At 53.9% G+C, this 20,901-nt stretch overlaps 3 protein-coding genes across 13 annotated transcripts in view; 1 reads left to right on the top strand and 2 right to left on the bottom strand.

The window, feature by feature from the left end:
• Positions 1-353: 353 nt before the first annotated feature.
• Positions 354-4,664, top strand: Chrne (cholinergic receptor nicotinic epsilon subunit). Its single transcript, XM_005067485.4, has 12 exons — positions 354-420; positions 627-769; positions 853-897; positions 998-1,107; positions 1,216-1,371; positions 1,849-1,949; positions 2,240-2,440; positions 2,517-2,631; positions 3,839-3,953; positions 4,027-4,213; positions 4,304-4,410; positions 4,479-4,664. Exons 1-12 carry the CDS (start codon positions 375-377, stop codon positions 4,632-4,634), a joined length of 1,482 nt encoding a protein of 493 aa, XP_005067542.1. The 5' UTR covers positions 354-374; the 3' UTR covers positions 4,635-4,664.
• CUNH17orf107 (chromosome unknown C17orf107 homolog) lies at positions 2,717-3,750 on the bottom strand. Its single transcript, XM_040749028.1, has 4 exons — positions 3,600-3,750; positions 3,286-3,486; positions 2,913-3,191; positions 2,717-2,831 (listed from the first exon to the last, which is right to left on the bottom strand). Exons 1-4 carry the CDS (start codon positions 3,663-3,665, stop codon positions 2,733-2,735), a joined length of 645 nt encoding a protein of 214 aa, XP_040604962.1. The 5' UTR covers positions 3,666-3,750; the 3' UTR covers positions 2,717-2,732.
• A 359-nt stretch (positions 4,665-5,023) lies between the features above and the next one.
• The window catches only part of Mink1 (misshapen like kinase 1), a 55,927-nt gene continuing 40,049 nt past the window's right edge, over positions 5,024-20,901 (bottom strand). Inside the window, exons 5-34 of one of the 11 annotated variants that reach the window (XM_040749017.1) lie at positions 18,972-19,082; positions 18,586-18,676; positions 18,070-18,200; positions 17,616-17,670; positions 17,385-17,463; positions 16,966-17,141; positions 16,581-16,650; positions 15,689-15,902; positions 13,043-13,159; positions 12,519-12,605; positions 12,096-12,317; positions 11,774-11,947; positions 11,250-11,513; positions 10,823-10,908; positions 10,546-10,656; positions 10,293-10,411; positions 9,995-10,083; positions 9,784-9,807; positions 9,503-9,666; positions 9,072-9,174; positions 8,852-8,989; positions 8,561-8,669; positions 7,647-7,814; positions 7,392-7,535; positions 7,072-7,206; positions 6,860-6,960; positions 6,631-6,780; positions 6,382-6,541; positions 6,156-6,295; positions 5,024-5,844 (exon numbers count right to left, since the gene is read on the bottom strand). In XM_040749017.1, the coding sequence (XP_040604951.1) occupies positions 5,761-5,844; positions 6,156-6,295; positions 6,382-6,541; positions 6,631-6,780; positions 6,860-6,960; positions 7,072-7,206; positions 7,392-7,535; positions 7,647-7,814; positions 8,561-8,669; positions 8,852-8,989; positions 9,072-9,174; positions 9,503-9,666; positions 9,784-9,807; positions 9,995-10,083; positions 10,293-10,411; positions 10,546-10,656; positions 10,823-10,908; positions 11,250-11,513; positions 11,774-11,947; positions 12,096-12,317; positions 12,519-12,605; positions 13,043-13,159; positions 15,689-15,902; positions 16,581-16,650; positions 16,966-17,141; positions 17,385-17,463; positions 17,616-17,670; positions 18,070-18,200; positions 18,586-18,676; positions 18,972-19,082 (3,816 nt within the window). In that variant the 3' untranslated portion in view covers positions 5,024-5,760. Of the gene's footprint in view, positions 5,845-6,155; positions 6,296-6,381; positions 6,542-6,630; positions 6,781-6,859; positions 6,961-7,071; positions 7,207-7,391; positions 7,536-7,646; positions 7,815-8,560; positions 8,670-8,851; positions 8,990-9,071; positions 9,178-9,502; positions 9,667-9,783; positions 9,808-9,994; positions 10,084-10,292; positions 10,412-10,545; positions 10,657-10,822; positions 10,909-11,249; positions 11,514-11,773; positions 11,948-12,095; positions 12,318-12,518; positions 12,606-13,042; positions 13,160-15,688; positions 15,903-16,580; positions 16,651-16,965; positions 17,142-17,384; positions 17,464-17,615; positions 17,671-18,069; positions 18,201-18,585; positions 18,677-18,971; positions 19,083-20,901 lie in introns of all 11 variants that reach the window. The other 10 variants (XM_040749019.1, XM_040749016.1, XM_040749018.1 and 7 more) reach the window with 10 other exon arrangements.

Genomic DNA, 20,901 nt, shown 5'->3' with positions numbered 1-20,901 from the left:
AGCTGGGTGTGGTGGCGCCCGCCTTTAATCCCAGTGTGTTGAGAATGGGAGTCTCCACTGTAGTCTACTCTAAAGGCTTGTGGTTTCAATGCTATTAGAGGCCTGCTTCTCTTGTGAGGTGCCAGGTCTGTGGCTAACAAAGCTGGTTAAAGCCCAGGCAAAGGATGCTGGGATGGGGTGGGCAAGGGACACGGGATGGGGCAGCTGCCTCTGGAAACAGCCAAACTGTCCTCAGCTGCAGCAAGGATAGAGGATTAGGTGACAGTCCCCTAACCTAGCCCGGAACTAACACCCTCCTCCCCTTCACCCAGGCACCACGGCCTGCCCCTCAAGCCTGTCAAAGCTCAGAATAACTCTGAGAACCAGACAGCAGGATGGCAAGGGCTCTGCTGGATGCCCTGCTTCTCTTGGCACTACTTGGTAGGGGAAGCCAACCTGAAGGGACTAGGGCAAAGGCTGAGACCGGGCTGTAGACTGAGATGGTACTTGGTCCCCAGGCGCACTATTGTTGGTTTAGGAGAAACCCAGAAAGATAAACAGGAGGCCTGCACAGGCCCAGGGGCGGAGAGAAACCTCTTAGGCTGTTGCTTCCCGTCTAGTGACTCTTGTTTCTCGGCCTACCACAGGCAGAAGCGAGGGCAAGAATGAAGAGCTTAGCCTGTATCACCATCTCTTCGACAAGTATGACCCAGGATGCCGGCCAGTTAGGAGGCCTGAGGACACTGTTACCATCACCCTCAAGGTCACCCTAACCAACCTCATCTCACTGGTAAGACACCCCCCCATTCCTATGCCTGTACCCTCACTTCTGGCCCTAACTCCTGACTTCAGACAGACTCATTCCTTTTGTAGAATGAGAAGGAGGAGACTCTGACCACCAACGTCTGGATCGGAATTGTGAGTCAGATCTGGGGAACAGTGTGAGGGTTCCCGGCCAACCCCTTTCTTCCTACCAGGTGGGAGATGGAGCGCACACCCTTCTACCCCTACCGCTTAGGACTGGCATGACTACCGGCTCAACTTCAGCAAGGATGATTTTGCAGGCATAGAAACCCTGCGGGTCCCTTCAGAACGTGTATGGCTGCCAGAGATTGTTCTGGAAAACAAGTAAGGATTGGTCAAGACCAGGCTGCAAGGGGAACAGTTTGGGGGGACTTGGTTGGTGGAATGGGTTCAGTACGCTTTTCAATACTGTGAAAAACTTGGTCTCCACAGTATCGATGGGCAGTTTGGAGTGGCCTATGACTGCAATGTTCTGGTCAGCGAGGGAGGCTATGTGACCTGGTTGCCCCCAGCCATCTATCATAGCACATGCGCGGTGGAGGTCACCTACTTCCCCTTCGACTGGCAGAACTGCTCTCTCGTTTTCCGGTGGGGAGTCTCACTTTAAGCAGGAGACTGAGGGGGGGGGCTGGAGCAGGGGACAGGGCCTGATGTGGAGGAGCTCTATGGAAGAGTTGTGTAGGTGGTGGAGTGAGAAGCTAGACCTGGGTCTGCTGTCGGGGTGGGTGCCCAGGTTTCTTAGTGCGGTCTTGTAGTTTTATTCCATAGTCCCAGCTACTCCTCAGGAAGACTCAGAGATGTAAAAATCACCTGAGTCCAGGAGTTCCTTGGACAACATGGCAAGCCCTTGCTGCAACCAAGCCAGACCAAAAAGGAAGTAGAGCTGAGAGCAGATGTGCTGGGGGGTTGTGGATAAGAGCAGAGCCAGATCCAAGCTTCCAGGGCGGGACTAAGGAGGATCCCAGCTTCTGGGGGAAGCCTGGCTCTGTTTCACAGCTCCAAGCTTCCAGGGCGGGAGTAAGGAGGATCCCAGCTTCTGGGGTGAAGCCTGGCTCTGTTTCACAGCTCCCAGACCTACAATGCTGAAGAGGTGAAGTTCATCTTCGCGGTGGACGACAGTGGCAAGGCCATCAACAACATTGAAATCGACACCGAAGCTTTTACTGGTGAAGGGGCTATCCCTTTTTCCAAAACCTTTCCCAGATGAGGCCCAAGGAGGGAACTCAGGCCACACAACTTGAGCTTGCTCTTCTTGAAGTCAGTCTCAATTGTCACACTAGACCCCTCTCTTCACTTGAGGTTTTTCCACACCCTTGCAGGAATACCCCTCTCGGCCCATACTTCCCCATGCTAACAGCCCAGGGTCCAAGTAGTCTACTTGGACCTTGACAGCTGCACCCACCCACTCAGTCTGGAGTTGCAGGTATGTGGTCTGACGTCACCCCATGTTCTGCAGAGAATGGAGAATGGGCCATCGACTACTGCCCAGGCATGATTCGCCACTATGGGGGAGCCTCCGCAGAAGTCCCTAGAGAAACTGACATCATCTACACGCTCATCATCCGCCGGAAGCCGCTTTTTTACATCATTAACATCATTGTACCTTGTGTGCTCATTTCCGGCTTGGTGCTGCTCGCTTACTTCCTGCCTGCGCAGGGTAAGGAGTGACCCGAGTTCTAAACCCCAGGCTGGGCTCGCTCCCTCGGACTCCTCTCACAGCCTGTTCCCTCTAGCCGGTGGCCAGAAATGCACGGTCTCAATCAATGTCCTGCTAGCCCAGACTGTCTTCTTGTTCCTAATTGCCCAGAAAATTCCAGAGACGTCTCTGAGCGTGCCACTGCTGGGCAGGTAACCTCAAAGTGCATCCCACAGAGATGGGGTACCAGCATGGAGGGCGGAGCCAAAGAAGGCTGGCCTAGGGGACTTGCAGTTGTCCTGTTCTGGGCTTTTTATTTGGACACAGGGTGGGGCTGGGACAGTGTTGGGTTATCTGGTCCCCGGTTCTCCTCACTGCTGCTGGATGCCACTTTGAGGTCTCCCGAGTATCTCTGTTGAGAGGTCAGTGTGGCTCAGTATATCCTCAATCCCACCTCCTCTGACCCGTGTCACACCCCTTATTCCGAACGCACCGGATCCCCGGGGACCCCAAGGCCCAGTTGGCGTAGGGTTTGTTGCAGGGATGAGGTGGACCCATGCAAACCACGTCCGCACAGGCATAGCCACGCCCCCTGGATCAGATACCGGACACTTGCGCCAGCTGCTGCTCCAGCTTGCCGAATCCCCTGCCCTGCGGCCAGGGCTACACGAGCCAGCGCCCTCCCCGGATCCCCAGTGTCCGGAGCTGGGCCCGGGCAGCCGTCGCTCCTGTCCAGTAGCTGTAACTCCTGCTGTAGCCACAGGGCGGAGATCTGCATTGGGGGCACAGGGGCTAAAGGTCTCTGGTTTTGCTGGCCTAGCCCTCTCCCCCTTTTCTTCCCATCCCTTAACTCCCCAGGGCTGCACCTCTAATAAGGTGGCGCCAAAGCTCATGATGCTGGTCGCAGCTTCTTTTAGCACCAGCCCTAAGGTGGGCTTTTGGGCGGGCGGCTTATCAGATTCCAGGGGCTCCTGGGACTCAAGTTCTCTGAACCGTTGCAGCAGATACTCGTGAGCTGCGGCCACAGCAAGTTCCAGGGAAGATAGAAGCGGAGGCTGTAGGGCCACCTGGAAAAGTAGGGGTAGTGGAGTGGTCTTGGTCACATGGAATGGGTCACAGCAGCAGGCGCTGGAGACCTCCCCAGATGACGCCTTTGGGTGGGCCATTCTCTTACTCTCACCTCGGTGGAGCTGTGGAAGTGGTAGACCCACAGCAGGGTGTCCAAGTTGCTGGGAGTCCCCTTCATGGCTGCAACAGATGGTAGGTGCAGAAGGGCGGGGACAATACTGGCATCGTGGAGGGGTAGCAAGGCGAAGTAACTCCTCCACTTGCGCGCAGTTGTTTGTGAAGTAGAATGACAGCTAATAGCCTCTCCTGCTATGTGGGATGCTGTGACATCACGCCTCCGGGGTATCTCAGGTATCTTATTTTCGTCATGGTGGTTGCCACGCTCATTGTTATGAATTGCGTCATCGTGCTCAACGTGTCGTTGCGGACGCCGACAACTCATGCCACATCCCCTCGGCTGCGCCAAGTAAGCGCTGGTTGAGTAAAGGGCAGCCCAGGGTGGGAGGCGGGCTTGGAATTTATCTCTGCCCTGGCCACAGATTTTATTGGAGTTATTGCCACGCCTCCTGGGCTCGAGCCCACCCCCAGAGACTCCCCGAGCTGCCTCACCAGCTAGGCGTGCCTCGTCTGTGGGCATTCTGCTCCGAGCAGAGGAGCTCATCCTGAAAAAGCCGCGGAGCGAACTCGTGTTTGAGGGGCAGAGGCATCGGCATGGGGCTTGGACGGGTGAGCACTGCTCTTGGTGGGTCAAAAGCACACACTCGGAGTTGCCGATGCTCTTTCATGACCCAGCACTTGGTGGTGGCGCTCTTTCAGCCGCCTTCTGTCAGAACCTGGGTGCTGCAGCCCCTGAAATCCGCTGTTGTGTGGATGCTGTGAACTTTGTGGCCGAGAGCACACGGGACCAGGAAGCCAACGGAGAGGTGGGTTAGGTTGAGGGGGGAGTGGCCCTATGGCCCTTCCCTCCCTAACGCTAAGCTGTGTCTCACAGGAAGTGTCCGACTGGGTGCGCATGGGGAAGGCCCTCGACAACGTCTGCTTTTGGGCAGCTTTGGTACTCTTTGGAGTCGGTTCCTGCCTCATCTTCCTTGGGGGTTACTTCAACCAAGTTCCTGATCTCCCCTACCCACCGTGTATCCAACCATGAGCCTGCACCAGCACCACCCCCCCCGCCAAAGAAGTTGATTTTGAAAACAGGCTGTACCTCCTGGCTCCTGTGATCCATCTGACCAGTGAGGCTCTGCACAGACTTACACATAGGAACACTGAAGCTACAAGTCTGCCCTGCCTTGCTGGAGCTGCAAAAACTACACACTCAAAGTGCTCCCCAGGGTTACCACCTACGGAGGACGCACTGGCCTTCTCTGTCATGTCTTCTGGGTTTCCTGGCCTAGCACCATCACCTCACTTCATCTCCACAAGACTTCCTCCACAGAGCCTAACACCTCTCCTCCACCCTCTGTATCCCTAACTCTGAAAGCGCTCCCTGGAAAGACAGCATCTAGGATTGAGAGAAAACAATGGTAGATCTCAAAATGGTGGGAGCTGGTTGAATTGTCTTTATTAACAAACGGGATTTCCAAGGCCACTACATTGAGAAAGGATACCAGAGGGAAGGGCTGCTCGCTGCTCACACTATATACAGATGCAAGCAAGGGGGTATGGAGGGTGGGAGCGCCGAGCTCTACCTCCAGGGAAGGGGCAGAGGCTGGGGGAGGGTGGGAAAGGAGGAATGTTTTGGCTGTGGGGTCCCTCCTCCATTCCCTGGGACCTGGGGGTGGGGGAGAGGGGAATCATTAAAGTGCTTTCAGAAAATGAGGACATGGTCCCTGCCTCTGGAGTGGCTAGTGACCCCCCCCAGAGTCTGGTACATTCAAGGGGGGAGCCGGCTCCCCTGTCGTGCAAATAAAGGGGTACAGGGCCCTGCTCAGTCAGCAGCAATGGGGTAAAGGGGTCCAAGCCCCAAGCACTCTCCTCTTAAGTGGAGAAAAGGGGAGGGGCAAGTCCCACTCAGTTCCTGGTAAGGGGAAGCTGTGTCATTCATACCCCACAAGTTGGGGACAGGCACAGTTTTGAAAACATGTTGGGAAAAAAGGATGGTCACGTGATCACAAAAGCTTCAGGGATCAGAGGTCACGTTCCCAGCAGGCTCCAGTGACTCAAACCAGTAAAAGCAAAAGCCCAAGGGGAGGGAGGGGGGCCGGGCGGCCTGGGTAGTCTGGCTGTGGGGAAGACAGCTGGGTCCACGTGGGGGGCCCCAGCTCAGGGGCTCGTCACCAGTTCATGATGCAGTTACGGTTCAAAGTCATAAAGTAAACTTGGCTGCTTCCCCCAGAGCGGACTGAGGCAAAAAACACCTGGATGAGATAGAAAAGCTATCACCAAGGGCTAAAGTGTGTGTCTGTGGGTGGGGGTTCCTCACCTGGGAAAGGGAAGAGGAAGTGAGAGAAACTACAGAGTGACTGGTTTCTTCCCACCCCCAAGGTGTGTCACCCGACCCCTGGGTAAAGGCAACAGAACCCAAGGGAAGGAGGGTAGGGGCTCTGAGGGCTTCCAGAGGGGCTGCTTTGAGGAGAGGGCAGCAGCACTCCCCCAGACCTGCCCAGCACAAGGTCTGGAGAGTCGGTCCAGCACAGGGCTGGGCTCCTTCATGGATACACTGCCTCACCTTATCGTTCCGCTCACACAGGAACTTGAGCCTCTGGGCTCGTTTGTGCATGAAGACCCCATCTAGGTGGCCTGTCTCCACAGAGCGGATCTCAATGGCTTTCTCACCCCAGCCCATTATCTGGTTGGAGCAGATGTAGGCTGAAGGGAGAGGACGGGAGAGAGGCTGTAAGGAGGCTGTGGTCGGGTCCTCAGGGCAAGCAGACTGGGAGGTGGCCCTCACGCACCCACAGAGGTGGGCATCTCGCCCCACTGCAGCACCACGTCCTTGATGATCCGCCCGTAAGTGTTGACATAGACTCCCTCGTCTTCATAGCAGAGCAGCATCTCCATGCCGTCAGTATTGGGGAGGAAGATGATGGCATGGGGTGTGATCTGGCTCTGGATCTAGGGAGAAGAGACGGCTGGTGGGGCTCCCATGTCTGACGTCCACAATGGGCAGGTCCCACACTGCCCAACAGCCCTGCTAAGCTCACGTGTACAGGGATGTAGATGTCGTAGCTGTTCCCAGAGTCAACATCCACAGCATGGAAGCCAGCACTGGAGCCATAGATGACCTTGAGCCGCTGTCCCTCCTCTACTGTCAGGTCTACCAGCAGAGGGCGGTGAGGGAGGTCAGCGAAGGACTGTGGAGGAGAGGAGGTTCAGGGAAGACAGGAGCAGGCGCAGAACCTTGGAATGCACGCAAGGCCAAGCTGCCACTACCTTGAAGGCCATGAACTTGTGGTAGGGTTTGGGAGCCCAGGCATACACTTCCACAGAGTTCTTCAGGGCAATGACCAGGAACTTAATCCGCTCATATTTCACTGGGGGCAGGAAAGAGAAGGACGCAGTGACTTCCGCTGTCAGGCTTTGATGACCTCTGGATGTAGCCCAGATCTCATTTCTCCCTGGCTACTGTGCTGTGGCATCCTCACCGACACGGTAGTGGCCACAGCCCTCCATGTCCCCCACGGTGGTCCACCCTTGCTTCTTCTCCACCTCTGGGTCATTGTGCAGAATCTTATTCCGCAGCCAGGACAGGTAATATACCCGGAGTTTGTTCCTTTTCCCTGAGAGATGAATATACACACACACACACACAAAAAAAAAAACCTTCACACTCATTGAAGGCCCCATTGCTGCTTCCCACAATGTTGTTTGCACACCACAGGGAACGACCAAGGCTACTTTCCTCCCAAACTGAAGATGACAAAGCCAGAGTTGACACGCTTGTCCCCAAACTCTACACACAAACCTGAGATGGTGATGAGCAAGTTGAGCCCTTCCAGCACATCCATTTGCTGGAAGCGTCGCCGCCCAATGAGTCCATACACTTTGCCCTGCCCGCTTCGGTCCAGCAACATCAGCCCATTCTCTGTACCCACCAGGAGGTTGACCCCTGCAACAAGAGTCCTTGGACAAGTCAAGAGGCGGACCCAGGCTCTCCCCTACCAGGCTCATGAAGGAGGCTATTCCCAGACCCCATCCAGCCTTTTCAACCCTGGCTTACCCCAGAGGGCTGCACAGAGGATCTCCGAATTGAATCTCTTCTTGTACTTCCGAATCTCAGGAGTCTCACTGTGAGCCCGGGTGTTGGTGGGATTAACGTTGACCACAGAGCCCTTCCTCACATCGAACTGCAGCTGATCCAGACGACCACCCTCTCCACCTACTAGGGCTGCCAAGATGAAGAGGGAGGGTGGGCTGCAGGCCTCTAGTGTCTATTTTATTCCTATGCTCCTACATCGGATCTTGGTACTCCAGAATTCTCAAAAGGGGGAAGAGAAAGACTTCAGAACAGAGGTGCACAAAGAGATAAAAAAAACAAAAAAACAAAAACAAAACCGGTCTTGAGGCCAAGGCCTGGCTTAAATCCTACCTCTGTCACTCAACACTTCAACTTTTGCCCAGTTCCCTTAGCCACTCTGAGCAATCGTCACTGGGAAGCCCTCCCTTAGCAAGGGCTAAGCCTCAAAAAAAAGAGGCCTGTGCTCGTGGCGCACGCCTTTAATACCAGCACTCAGGAAGCAGAGGCAGGCGGATCTCTGTGAGTTCAAGACAAGCCTGGTCTACAGAGCAAGTTCCAGGACAGCCAGAGCTGTTAAACAGAGAAACACTATCTTGAAAAACCAAAAAATAAAAAATTTTAAATTCTTATTTTCTTTTCTATGTGTTCAGGTATCCATAGAGGCCAGAAAGGGCATCAGATTCCCTGGACCTGAAGTTACGGGAGGTTTTGAGGTGTCCGATGTGAATATTGGGAACCAAATTTGGGTTCTCTGGAAGAGTAGCAAGTACTTTTAACCACTGAACTATCTCCTCAGCCCAGGCTTATACTCTACTGTAAAGCTACATTCCCAAAGAACTCTGCTCAGGCTAGCTCTGGACAAGAACCTCAAGGCAGACAGACCCTCCTGTCCTTACCTGTGATAGGGATGGTATCCCCACTGCCTCCAGGCTGGTAGAGCCCTAGATCCACAAACATGGTGAATGAGCTCTTCCCAGGGGCCTTTACCAGCCCACGAGACTGGTACTGCGGGAGGGGAGAGGGAGCAGTCAAGAGACAGGCATGGCTCTGGCCTGTGGTCCTGTCTTGTACGGGTCAGACCTCAGGTCCCTACTGAGAGCTTCACACGCCACAGTGGTCCCACTACCCCACTCTTGTGCAAACCCCAGGGTTCGCTCTTCACCATGGACCTGCTCCAGCACACTTACGTCACTGCCTCCGTCCTTTGCTGGAGGGCTTTGACCTTTGCTGTTCTCAGTGGGTGAGTGGCTGGGCTGGACCACATCTGGCAGATTTGTGTAGCCATTGCTATCAGCAAGCAGCAGACTTCGTTCCTCTTCAGGAGTCTGTAGAATACAGACAAAGTCAAGGTTGGGCTGCAGAGAGCTTGCTGCAGGTATAGGAAAGGTTATGGAGACAGCCACTCACACGCTGGACCACCATGGTGCCTCCGCCATATGGGGGCTGGTTCCCAGCTATCTCCTCAACATCATGAACCACCATGGTGCTGACGCTGTCCGTGTCTCCATCGCTGCTGTGGAAAAAAGGAAGGTGGGGCCTTCCAGGTCCTGCCTGCCATACAATGCCACAGGAAGCAGGTGACAGCCAGAGACTTGGACTTTTAGTCTCCTCTAAAGTCCTCACTGACTCAGATGTTTTCTGAGTGGCCCTCAGGGCAGGCTGGCAAAGAGACAGAGGAGCATCTGAAGGACCCCACAACCGACAGAACAGACGAGGTGGGAAGCTAGCACTCCAGCTAGCACTGCTCCCTGCGACCTGGTCCAGCCCACCCCCTCCTTCCCAGCATCTCTCCTCTCCTTGTCCTGGTGAGGGAGGCCCTGCCCTAGGACACCCCATACCGGCCCCCGGGAGTGTCTCTGCTCCCCTCTGATGGCTCCCCATCGCCTTCCTCGTCATCATCTTCACTGCTCTCCACCTCCTCACTGGACGAGGAGTAGTCCATGGCTTTCTTGGGAGGCCTAGGGGCCTCGTCCAGGGTCCGTTCTTTGAGCAACACAAAGTCCTGTAGGGGAGACGAGACGAGAGAGACGGAGTGGGGCTTGGGCAGAAGCCGTACAAAGGCTGCCAGTGGAGCTGCAGACGGGGGACAAGGGAGGACTCCCAACAGCCCCTCACTAACCTCACCGATCGCTCGCTTATAGCTCTGGGAGGGGCCACAGAGGAGGAAAGGCAGCCAGGAGGAAGCAGGAGAGATGGTGAGAAGGTTAGTGACCTGAGCTGTGCTGGGTGAGACTCTAACTCCCCTCGTCCTCTCACATTAGTGAAGGATCTGGCCCCCATCCCAGTGCCCAGGGCTCTAAAGGCTCCATATCCCACTTCAGATCACTCACTGCGGGCCGGCCTGGCCTCGAACGGTGGTCTTCAGGCTTGGCTTTATTCCCGGGGGAGAGCACTGGGGAGCTGTCCAGTTTTGTGGAGGCTGGGCAGACAGGGTGGGAGAAAGGTCACAGAGACCTATGAAGTGGCCCCAGGCCCATGCCCTGAGTTGACCACAGGCCCCAAACCCACACACACACACTCATCCCTCCTGTCCCTGTGGTATTTTGGTCCTAAGCCACAGGTCCTGCTTTCAGTGCTGATCAAGACAGAGTCAAGGCCCCTTGCAAGCTTAGGCCCTGGCTGACGTACCTTCCACACGGTTTCGGTTGCGTTCCAGTGAGCCAGCCTGAGGGAGATGTCCGTGAGAGGCCGGGAGGACACTGTCTGAGCGCTCCCAGCCAGGATCACTCCTCCTGAGATCGGGGTTACTGTCAAGGACAGAGCTCAGGTCAGAGGTGTGCTCCCACCCATGGGTGTCGGGCGAGCGAGCGGCACTGTGGCGGGAGCCGTGGCCAGGGAAGCAGGTGACACACGTGAGGCGAGAGTGGGCCAGCCCCATTACCTAGAGGCGCTGGGCGGGCCAGGGGGCGGAGCTGGGGGCCCGGGAGGCTTGGGGGCGCCCCGCTCTGCCCGCCTCTGCAGATAGATTTGCCAGGCGGAGTTGCTGCGAGGTCTGTGGAGGGAGCACAGGGTGCCGGGGCGGGTGGTGGTGGGTGGCACAAGGAGGGGCTGAGGTGTCTGGTTTGGGGCTTGTCCCACCCCTATGCAGGCAACCTGGCCAATTCCCTGTGTCTCTTATTCCCTAGGCTGCCACATGACTCCACCCTGGGGTTGTGTACCTGGCGCGGACAGCCTGAGCTGGCCGGGACCCTCCGGCCCCACTGGTGTTAAGGGCAGTGGCAATAGACGAGGTTCTCTGAGGAACCTGGAGAGAAGGAGCAGTTGACAAGCTCTGTCAGTCTTGTACAGACATTACACACATTCAATTCCAGTGTCAATCTAAGAAGTGCAGTCTTCAGCATCCACGGAGAAACCAACAGGTCAGGAAAGTTACTGAGTATGACCAGGCCATGAAGCTGGAAAGTGGCCACGTAGGATAAGGGGGCCCTTCCATATGGAGCACCTGGCCATTTCTCAGCCCCCCATTGTCACTACTGCCTTTCCACCCTCTGGTTGCTAACCCTTGCAGGCAGGGTTCCCATGGCTGCCTTGTTTCTTCCTTCCCACTCTGAACTCTATGTTCTTGTCCTCCAAGGTTGTGCTTACCTTAGGTGGAGCCTCATTATCAGGCCGGACCCAGGATGGGGGGTTTGGGCCAGGACCAGGCCCTTCCGAGGTGGGGTCTGAATTCTGGCGGATGACAGCTCCTCGGGCACTGGGCGTGGCAGTGGGTGTGGGGACAGCAGCAGGGTCAGGGTCATGGGAGGCAGGGAAGGCAGCCAGGTTTCGAGTGGGCTGGTCCTGCAGGGACTGGGATCGGGGTACAGGTGCTGCATATGGCTTCAGTGGGACCCGGTGTGCCACCAGGCTCTGCAGAGAGACCAGGAAGGGTGGGCTGCCTGCTTTGCGGCACATCCTGCAAACCAGGGTCTGGGCTGAGCCAAGTCCCTTCTCCCTTCAGAAGACAAGGGGCTTCTAACGCTGGGGAAGAAGACTAGACACACGCAGCTGCAATGGCCACAGGGCTGTGCCCCGTGATGTGCAGAAGACACCGGTGAGTGCACACGTGTGCCATGCATGCAGCTCTAAGCAAAACCACTGTGTTAGGACAGGAACGGGGACAGACTCACCTTGTGCGGTCCTTCCTGAGGCTCCACGGGCCTCTGCATAGGAGGAGTTTGGGAAAGAGGTCCTGGGGGGCTAGGAGAGGCCTGGGAGATAGGGGGCTCTGGTCCCGTACTGCTTGGCTTCGTCTTGGCCAAGGGAGAGTTCTGTTGCTTATTCATCCGTGCTCTCTCTTCCACCTGTGGTGCCAGAGGGTCCTTAGCAGGCCAGGGTCTGCTTCCCAGGTCTCAAAATTTAGATTCTCACCTGCTCCAACCACTCCGGCACTACAACCTCTGCTCCTTTGCCCTTCTCCATGCCCGTTACTTAATGTGCAGCGGTAAGTACCTCTCGGGCCCACGCTGGCTTGTCAGCAGGATTAATGCCCCGACCATAATGATATAGGGGCTTCCTGTCCCCAGGCAGGATCTGCTGCTGCTGCTGCTGCTTCTGGAGCTGCTGTTGTTGCTGCTGCTGCTGCAGGGACTTGAGGTAGGCATGCTCCTGCTGCAGCTGTCTCTGGAGCCGCTCTGACTGCCGCTGCTCCTCCAGCTGCTTCCGCTTGTATTCCTGGGCCCAATGGTAGGGAAAGAGGGCTCAGCAGAGTGTGGCCCTGTAAGTTAGAGCAGGCATGCCCTTCCTTTCTCTACTGCCTACACAGGAGCTGCTCCCCTGGTCTTGGGAAGCCCCTTTCCCTGATGTGTTCCCATCCCAGTGCAGGAAAACAGCTCAGGATGGCATCTTCCCGAGGACACCGAGGGACCCCGTTACCAGCAGCAGGGCCTGTTCCTGGAGCAGCTGTTGCTGAAGGATCTCGAGCTGTCGCTGCTCCTCCTCTAGCCTGTGACGGATATATTCCTGGGGGGTGGGGGGGCACGGGGCAGGGAGAGAGGGAGGCGGCAGAGGAGGGTGGCAGCAGCGGCGAAGGGAGGGAATCAGCGGGGTGAGGATGAGGGTAACGGGTAGATGAGCCCCAGGGGGCAATGTGGCATAGATGGGAGTAAGAGGAGACGGGATGAAGAGGAATCAGGTGGGGACCATGAGGGACAGTGCCCCAGGCAGGAGTCAGGGATGGGCAGAGAGATGGGGAATGAAGGCACAGAGTCAGGAGGGCAGGGATAGGGTGGGGTTGAAGGGTAGGAGAAAACAGAGAGAAAGAGTGAAGCTAGAAAAGATAGGAGGAATCTGGGGCAGGGGAGCGAAAGGGGCAGGGCACCGAGGAGCAGGAAGGCAGGCGGCAGGAGCAGGGCAGGATGGGCGTGGAGGCGGGTGTGTGTGTGCACTGGCACCAATACCTGCTCCCGCTCTGCCTGCCGCCTCTCCTCCTCTCGCCGCAAGGCCTGCATGTCTTCCAACCGCCGCTGCTGCTCCTTCTCCTGCAGCTTCCGCTGCTCCCTCTCGCGACGCTGTTGCTGTAGACCAAGGAGGTGGTGTGCATTACGGGCCATAACAGATGCCGGCACGCAGTCTGGGGAGGATTACCCCTCCACGGAGAACAGGGCAGGGGTTTGTTAGAGACGGTGGAGGAAAGGCTTTAACACTGCCAGGCATATAGCCGTAACCCTGTACCAGAACTGCACACCTGGCCCTAAGGGCTGGGCTTGAGAAGTTTGTGAGGTAGCCGTGTCACAGGGCTAGACAGAGACTGCTGGTCTTGGAGTGGGCTCAACAGGGTGACATGTTCCTTTTCCCATTGCACCACTGTGCCGGCTAGTTTTATGCCAACTTGACACAAGGTAGAGTCACTTTAGAAGAGGGAACCTTGCCAGGCGTTGGTGGTGCACGCCTGTAATCCCAGCACTCAGGAGGCAGAGGTAGGCGGAGCTCTGTGAGTTCGAGGTCAGCCTGGTCTACAGAGAGAGTTCCAAGACAACCTCCAAAACAATACAGAGAAACCCTGTCTCGAAAAACCAAAAAAAAAAAAAAAAAAAAAAAAAGAAGAGGGAACCTTAACTTAGAAAATGACCCAACCAAATGAGCAGTGCATCTTCTTGATTGATGACGCATATGGGAGGGCCCAGCTCACTGTGGGTGGTGCCTCCTAGACTGATGGTCCTGGTGCTTTCAGGAAACAGGACAAGCAAGCCATGGGGCACAAGTCAGCAAGCAGTGCTCCTCTTGGCCTCTTCATCAGTTTCTGTCTTGGGTTCCTACCCTGACTTCTGATGATGAACTGTGATGTAGATGTGTAAACAAAATAAACCCTTTTCTCTCTCCAAGTTGCTTTTGGTCATCACAGCAGTTGAAAGCCCTAAGATAGCCACCCAACAACAACAACAACAACAAAGCGTCAACAACAGCAACCTCCTCACATGCTCCTTGCACCTCAAATTTGACTCTGTCTTGAATGCTAAAAGATATATGTTAGTGACAGTCTTTGGCCAGCAGAGGGCACCAAGTGTTTGTGTACAGAAAAGCAACCTTTGGATTTGCAGAACCACCTTCATTTGTCTTCTGGCCAGTGTCTGTCCCCACCCCAAACAAGACCAACAATAAAATGACCAAGACCAGGGCTCTGAACACACAAAAGCACTCTTCCCGTGGTAAGGCAGCTGGCCAGGCCTCTGTCACTTGCTACTGACTGCTGTTACAGAGAATGGCAGAAAGTCTCCATCAAGCTTTCTTGCAAATCTCGTGTTAGTAAGAACCGAGGCCTACTCTGAGAAATGGTGACAGTGGAGATGCTGAAGCTACTGCCTCCTAGACAATGTTTTTGTTTAGTTATGAATTTTGAAAAAAAATACAAATTTCTTATTCTCCATCATGTACCAATAAGTACATTTAGACACACATACATGTTATTTTTTTGTCATTAGACATCAAACCCAAGAGCCTCATGTATGACAGACTCTACCACTGAGCTATATCCTCAGCCTCCAGCCCTTTTTCTGAGACAAAGCCTCACACTTGCCATGTAGCTGAGGCTGACCTAGAACTCCTTGTCTTCCTGCCTCCTCCTTCAGAGTGCTGAGGTTATAAGTGGGTACTACTGCAACCAGTTTTACATGGTGCTGGGGACTGGACTCGGGGTTTCAGGCAAGCCCTCTATCAACTGAGCTATACAACTTTTTGGTTGTTTGGGGGTTTTGAAGACTAGGCTTTTCTGGAATTACTCATCTCCCTGCCTCTACCTCCCAAATGCTGCGGGCACAGGACAAAGTCACCACACCTAACTGTAATATCTTTTTTTTTTTCGAGACAAGGTTTCTCTGTGGCTTTGGAGGCTGTCCTGGAACTCACTCTGTAGACCAGGCTGGCCTCGAACTCACAGAGATCCGCCTGCCTCTGCCTCCCGAGTACTGGGATTAAAGGCGTGCGCCACCAAAGCCCAGCTTAACTGTAATATCTTAAAGAGTAATATAACAAATAGAAAACTGTTCTTAAATGTAAGATTCTCTTCAATTAAAATGAATCCTTCGCCAGGCGGTGGTGGTACACGCCTTTAATCCTAGCACTCAGGAGGCAGAGGCAGGCGGATCTCTGTGAGTTCGAGGCCGGGCTGGACCGACAGCCTCCAAAACAATACAGAGAAACCCTGTCTCGTAAAAACCAAAAAAAAAAAAAAAAAAAAAAAAAAGAATCCCTCTACCTACCTGTAATTAGTCCAAAGCAGGAAGACTATAATTTATAACAACAACAACAAAAATCACAATCAAAATAACTGTAAGTACTAGAAGGGTCTTTCCAGCTTTTAATCAGCTACACCAACAAATGTAGGCACAGACCTGTGGCTGGCCAAGACTGACGGTCTATGGAGCTGAGAAGCCCACAGTGGAAACACAAGTAGAAACAGCTTTATCATGGCAACAGCTGTCACTTTTCAGACATGGCTCTGCTCTGACAGGATGCTGATGGCACAGTCATCCACACAGGGCTGGGACGGGGCTGAGTCTTTCCAAGCATGCTGAAAGGCTCCTCCCCCTCCTGGGTGGGCTACCCACCTCCTCCACGCGCCGCCGCTCCTCCTTCTGCTCCTCTATGCGACGCTGCCGCTGGTGCAGCAGGTGTTTGATGTGAGCCTCGGGGTCTCGCTGCTGCTGCTGCTGCTGCTGCTGCTGCTGCAGCTTTAACGCCTCCGAGTTGCTCTTATTCTCTTGCTGGAGTCGGAGGAACTCTCGACGGAGTGTGGACTCCCCAGGCACATTCATGATGGAGCTGGATAGGGTAGCACAAAGGTGTGTGGAGTCAGGACATGCTGGTGGTCCCTAACCCTGGGCAGCCTGCCTGAGCGGATGCCTCCAACTGTACTGGACATCCTGCCAATGGCCAATCCCAAGGGGAGTACATTTGTCTTCTCTTCTGTCCCTCTTCCCTGTTTGAGACAGGGCCTGGATTATGTAGCCCAGACTGGTTTGGAACTTGCTATCTTCCAGCTTTGGACTCCCAAATGCTAGGATTAGAGGCATGCATCATCACCCCTGGCTTCTGTCCAGCATTTAGTGCCCATACCTTTGTCATTTATTTCACTGTTTCATACAAGGACTCCATTTGGTTTTTTTTTTTCAGTTACATCATTTATTGTGTATGTGCACACACGCTTGTGAGTGACACGTGTGCATGTCTGAGTGTGCCACAGCATTCACATGGAGATCAGACGACAACTGGAAGAACCCTCTCCTTACCACGTGGGTCCCGGGAACTAAACTCAGGTCATCAGGTTGGGGCAGGTGCCTCTCTGCCTGCTGAGCCGGTTCCCCAACCCAGGGACTCAGTTTATACAGCCCTTTCCTCTTACACACCGCTACCTGAGAGCCCCCGGAGCAAAGGGCCATTGCTGTCCCCTCAGACAACACACACAGACCCCGACCTCCCACCTGTACCTGCCAAGCCCACCTTGGCTCGCCTTCCTCTCCATGGCTGTCGTCTTCCTCTTCACTGCCACTGTACTCATACTCTGTCTCCTCTGCAAAGGGAAGACCACTGAGGCTTTTCCACCCAAAGCTCCAGACTCACCCTGGGTAGGGAAACCTCAGCTGGGAACAGGCTCACACGCTCACACAAGCACAGCCTCGGGATGGGATTTCTGTGAGGAAATCACGCAGCCATCCTCACCTGTAAGGCTGACTTGAGACAAGCAGGAAAAGCCCCTAGAATTTTAAGTTTGGGAGAACGCTCCTTGGGCAGGGAGTATAAAGGCAAGCCCAAAGGACTTACCGCTAGAGAGGAGACAGGGCAAAGATATCACCCAAACCCCTCTGCTCCTCACCCATCCACTGACCTTTCTCACCCCGCTTCTTCCGGGATCGGTCAATGTGGTCCTTAAGCTGGATGCGGACCTGCCGCTCTGTGGGCTGGTCTCGGATGAAGGGAAACTTGAGTAACTGTTCAGTTGGTGGGCGGCTCAAGTACGTCTTGATGAGACACGTGTCAATGAAGTCAGTGAACTTCTTAGACCTGAAAACAGGAGTGGCTTACACTGGAAGGGCCCCTTTGGAAGGGGAGTCACAGAAGATGGTGGGCCATTTATCTTTAAATTGTCTTTTCCTTCCTGGCTTCTCTAAACCCCAACCCAGCTGCTACCTACAGTCCCCACAGTTCTTCCATGGTGTACACCAATGCCTGAACACAAAGAATTATTAGGGTGAGGATGGCCCTACCTAACCTTCACTGTCAGATTGAAAACACCCATAGACATACCATTTCTTTGACTTGAGCCTGGGGGGAGGGTTCCGAGGGATGAGGAAGAGAGCCCGCATTGGGTGCATGTCACACAGAGCTGAGACACAGAAGAGGCATTGTCAATCCTCTTTGCTTTATCGAGAGGCCAAGGAATCCCTCAACACGACTCTCAAAGTCCACCTCCTCCCTATACTCCCTCCCTTGCCCTCCCTCTGTCCCATGCTACTCCAAGGCAAAGTCGGCACTTACGGGGGGCTCCCTCTGCCATTTCGATGGCTGTGATTCCTAGAGACCAAATGTCACTCTAAAAGAAGGGAAAGAAGGGACAGGTATGAATTGTCCCTGACAATGTCCCACAACTCCCTTCATGCAGCACCCCACACAAACCTATCATATCTTCACCCCCTTCTTCCAAATCACTTCACCTTCCTATATAAACATTTCCTGCCATAAAATACTGGGTTTTTAATTTAGTTTATTTGTAATAGGCTCTTGTTAGGAAGTCCTGGAAGGCCTCAAACTGCTATCCTCCAGGTTTTGGCTTCCCGGGCCTGGTCACACATGTTGAAAAGTTTCTATCTCTTCATTACTCACATGTCACTTCCCTCACCCTGCCCACGCCCCAAGCTTTTAGTCTATCCGTTATTCCCATCTTCCTTCCTGACCCCAGGAGGCCCAGTGCTCCTGCTTTCCCACTTCATACCCTGTAGTCATAGGTGGCATCAGGGTTCTCATCACAGGCAATGACTTCTGGGGCCATCCAGTATGGGGTACCAATGAAAGTGTTCCGCCTGCCCACAGTGCGGTCCAACTGAGCACTCACCCCAAAGTCCACTGTGAGACATGAGGAAGGGTCAGCATGAAAAGCACCCCCTTTCTTCTGCTCACACTGCTACATGCTCTCATGTGCCTGGCCTATAGCAGCAGAAGCCCAGATCCCACCTAGAAACCTCCACACCCTCTTCAGGGCGACATCGCAGGCAGGAGGGAACTCAATGCCCTGTCTCCACAGAAGGGTGCAGAGCAGCTGCGCCCTAGTGGGCAGCAGGTGAAAGGCTTCTCGAGATTTTTAGCAGGAAGCAGACATCTCAGTGTGGGAGATGGAGACAGGGAAGAGAGCCCCTCAGCACAAATGCAATTGGACCTACGCCAGACACTGGAGGAAGGAGACCCTGCTCCCTGGCTTGCTAGTGAAGGACCTCAGAAGGACCCACGGTACCTAGCTTAACTTCAGCATTCTCTGTCAGCAGCACATTCTGTCCCTTGATGTCTCGGTGGATCACCTTGTGGGCATGGAGATGGGCAAGACCCTGGGACAAAAGAGTGGGGGAATCAGCCACAGCGCTGGAGGGGGCAGGAAAGAGCATGAAGGTGCAAAGAGATTGAGAGGAAGTTAGCTACTGTCCTTACTTCAGAGCAAGGCTGAGGGTACAGACCACCCCCACCACAGCCCAAGGGCAGGCAGAGCTGCCAGGTATGTGTGTTGGGGGGGGAGGAGCTCTTCGCAGTGGTTAGCCACCTTCCTCAGTGGGACGATCAATACCGGTGAAGCAGTTCTAGCCAGTGTGGCATGGGGGAAGGACTAGTGAGGGGCTTCAAGCTCACCCTGAGAATCTCCCTGCAGATGTAGGCAATGCAATCCTCCTTCAGTGCATTCCCTTTTGTGTTCTTTACCAGGTCAGTCACTGAGCCAGCACCACAGAACTCCATCACCAGCTATGGGTCCAGGTCCGAGGCAAGAGTCAGAAAGAAAAATATGTCAGGCAAGTCCTCTGCCCCACAGCCAGGGCCCCGGAGGAAGGCCAGAGGTTTGGAGACCAGAACTGGTATGAGTCAAACAGCAGGGCTAGATGACCCCTTGGAAGCTTTATAGGACTTCCTGAGGTCAGAGAGAGAGGGGCACGCAGCTGGGGAAGAACTGTAGTGAGGAATGAAGGACTCCCCAGACTGTCAGCACAATGATGCGGCTATCATTCTCCGTGAAGTGTTCAGTGCTCTAGTCAAACCCTCCCTAGACTCCCAAACTGGTTTACAACTGCTGCTTTAGAGCAAGGGATGGCAACTACAGGGTGCTAAAGAATGTGGGGTTGGTTTGTTTGTTTTTAAATTTTGTTTTTGCTTTGTTTTGAGATAGGGTTTCACAATGTAGGTGTAGCTGGAACTCACTATATAGATAAGGCTGGCCCTGAACTCAGAGATCCACCTGTCTCTGCTCTCTGAGTGCTGGGATTAAAGGTGTGTGTCACCACATAGCCCTGTAAATTATCTTTGTGTATCCATGGGGGCTACACCCAGCTTGAATGAGAGAGAGAGAGAGAGAGAGAGAGAGAGAGAGAGAGAGAGAGAGAGAATGAATATGTGTGTGTAAAGAGAATAAATGTGTGTGCGCACGCACATATATATATTTACATAAACAAACAAATAAATGAAAAGGCTAGCCCTGTCTGTCTCCCATTTTGCCATCATTGGGATTACAAACATCCCCTTCCATGATGAGCTATTTATGTGTGTTCTTAGGATCCAAACTTATGTTCCCACACTTGGAAGGCAAGCGCTCTTCCAACTGAGCTATCTCCTCAGCATGTTTTCACTATGTTTAATTATTAGGGAGAGAAAACCAAAACAACCCCACAAAAACCCAGGGTTCTATTTCATGGCCCATGAGAATAATACCAACTTTAAGTGACCTAAATATAAATCTGAGAATTCAGGCACACTTACGCTTGGTTCTGTTTGGGTGAGGTCTTTCCATGTGGGCCAGGGTAGTCTCAAACTTATGAAGCTCCTGCCCTGAGCCTCTGAGTGTTCAGCTAGCCACGCTCATTTGCTGATGTGCTATCTATTGCTCTCACAGAGCATCAGCAGAACTGAGTAATGATAAAAGCAAACATGACCAAGAAAGCCTAAAGCATTGACTATCGGGACTTTCACAAAAACGCTCAACATCCTTGGTTCAGAGGCAAGAAGGGCTGAGTCTGCTAGGGAAGTTCATGGGGTTCCACTCAGTGTGCTGCTGGAGGGAACTCAGGAGCAATTTCTTTCAACCGTTTTCACTAAAATTGACATCCAATTTAGGGACAGGCTGGTTGGGACTGATATGTTTGCTATGCAATCAAAGTAATATTCATGTGCCCCACCACTGGGACAGCACAGTGGGTGGAGAAGAGGCCCAGTACCCCACACATTAATAAGAGAGTGTTTGGCCACTATTGCCTAACTGTCAGTCCTCAGTGGTTTCCCACTATGCGCAACTAGGTGAGCTGCATGTGTCCCCCCAAATCCTTGGAGCCATTGAGACTGGAACCATGGCTCATGCTCAACTTTGCAGGGTAGATAGATGCTTACTAAACAGCTAAAGTCTAGCTGACTTCCAGCATGTTCTTCAAAACTCCCAATAGCCACAATGATGCCCCTTGTTGCTTTCCCCTCAGCTTATGGGCCCAGCACCACAAAGGCTGAGGCCAGAAAATCTGTGGCACCAGTGTCCAAGCTAGGGAACAAATGAATCTTAGGAATGGTCTGGGTCAGGAGGTAT

This window comes from Mesocricetus auratus, unplaced genomic scaffold (assembly GCF_017639785.1).
Source record: "Mesocricetus auratus isolate SY011 unplaced genomic scaffold, BCM_Maur_2.0 Super-Scaffold_100007, whole genome shotgun sequence".
Taxonomy (NCBI): Eukaryota; Metazoa; Chordata; class Mammalia; order Rodentia; family Cricetidae; genus Mesocricetus; species Mesocricetus auratus.
Note: the sequence above shows the minus strand (reverse complement) of the source record. Positions and strands in the feature narration are given on the sequence as shown.

What these genes read in the sequence shown, in the direction of transcription:
- Chrne (XM_005067485.4), top strand. Translation starts at nt 375, where the DNA reads ATGGCAAGGGCTCTGCTGGATGCCCTGCTTCTCTTGGCACTACTTG. An exon ending in GAGATTGTTCTGGAAAACAA is followed by an intron (nt 1,108 to 1,215) that starts GTAAGGATTGGT and finishes TGGTCTCCACAG; the next exon opens with TATCGATGGGCAGTTTGGAG. An exon ending in TTACTTCCTGCCTGCGCAGG is followed by an intron (nt 2,441 to 2,516) that starts GTAAGGAGTGAC and finishes TGTTCCCTCTAG; the next exon opens with CCGGTGGCCAGAAATGCACG.
- CUNH17orf107 (XM_040749028.1), bottom strand. Translation starts at nt 3,665, where the DNA reads ATGAAGGGGACTCCCAGCAACTTGGACACCCTGCTGTGGGTCTACCAC. An exon ending in TTGGCGCCACCTTATTAGAG is followed by an intron (nt 3,192 to 3,285) that starts GTGCAGCCCTGG and finishes CCCCCAATGCAG; the next exon opens with ATCTCCGCCCTGTGGCTACA. An exon ending in TTGGGGTCCCCGGGGATCCG is followed by an intron (nt 2,832 to 2,912) that starts GTGCGTTCGGAA and finishes ACCTCTCAACAG; the next exon opens with AGATACTCGGGAGACCTCAA.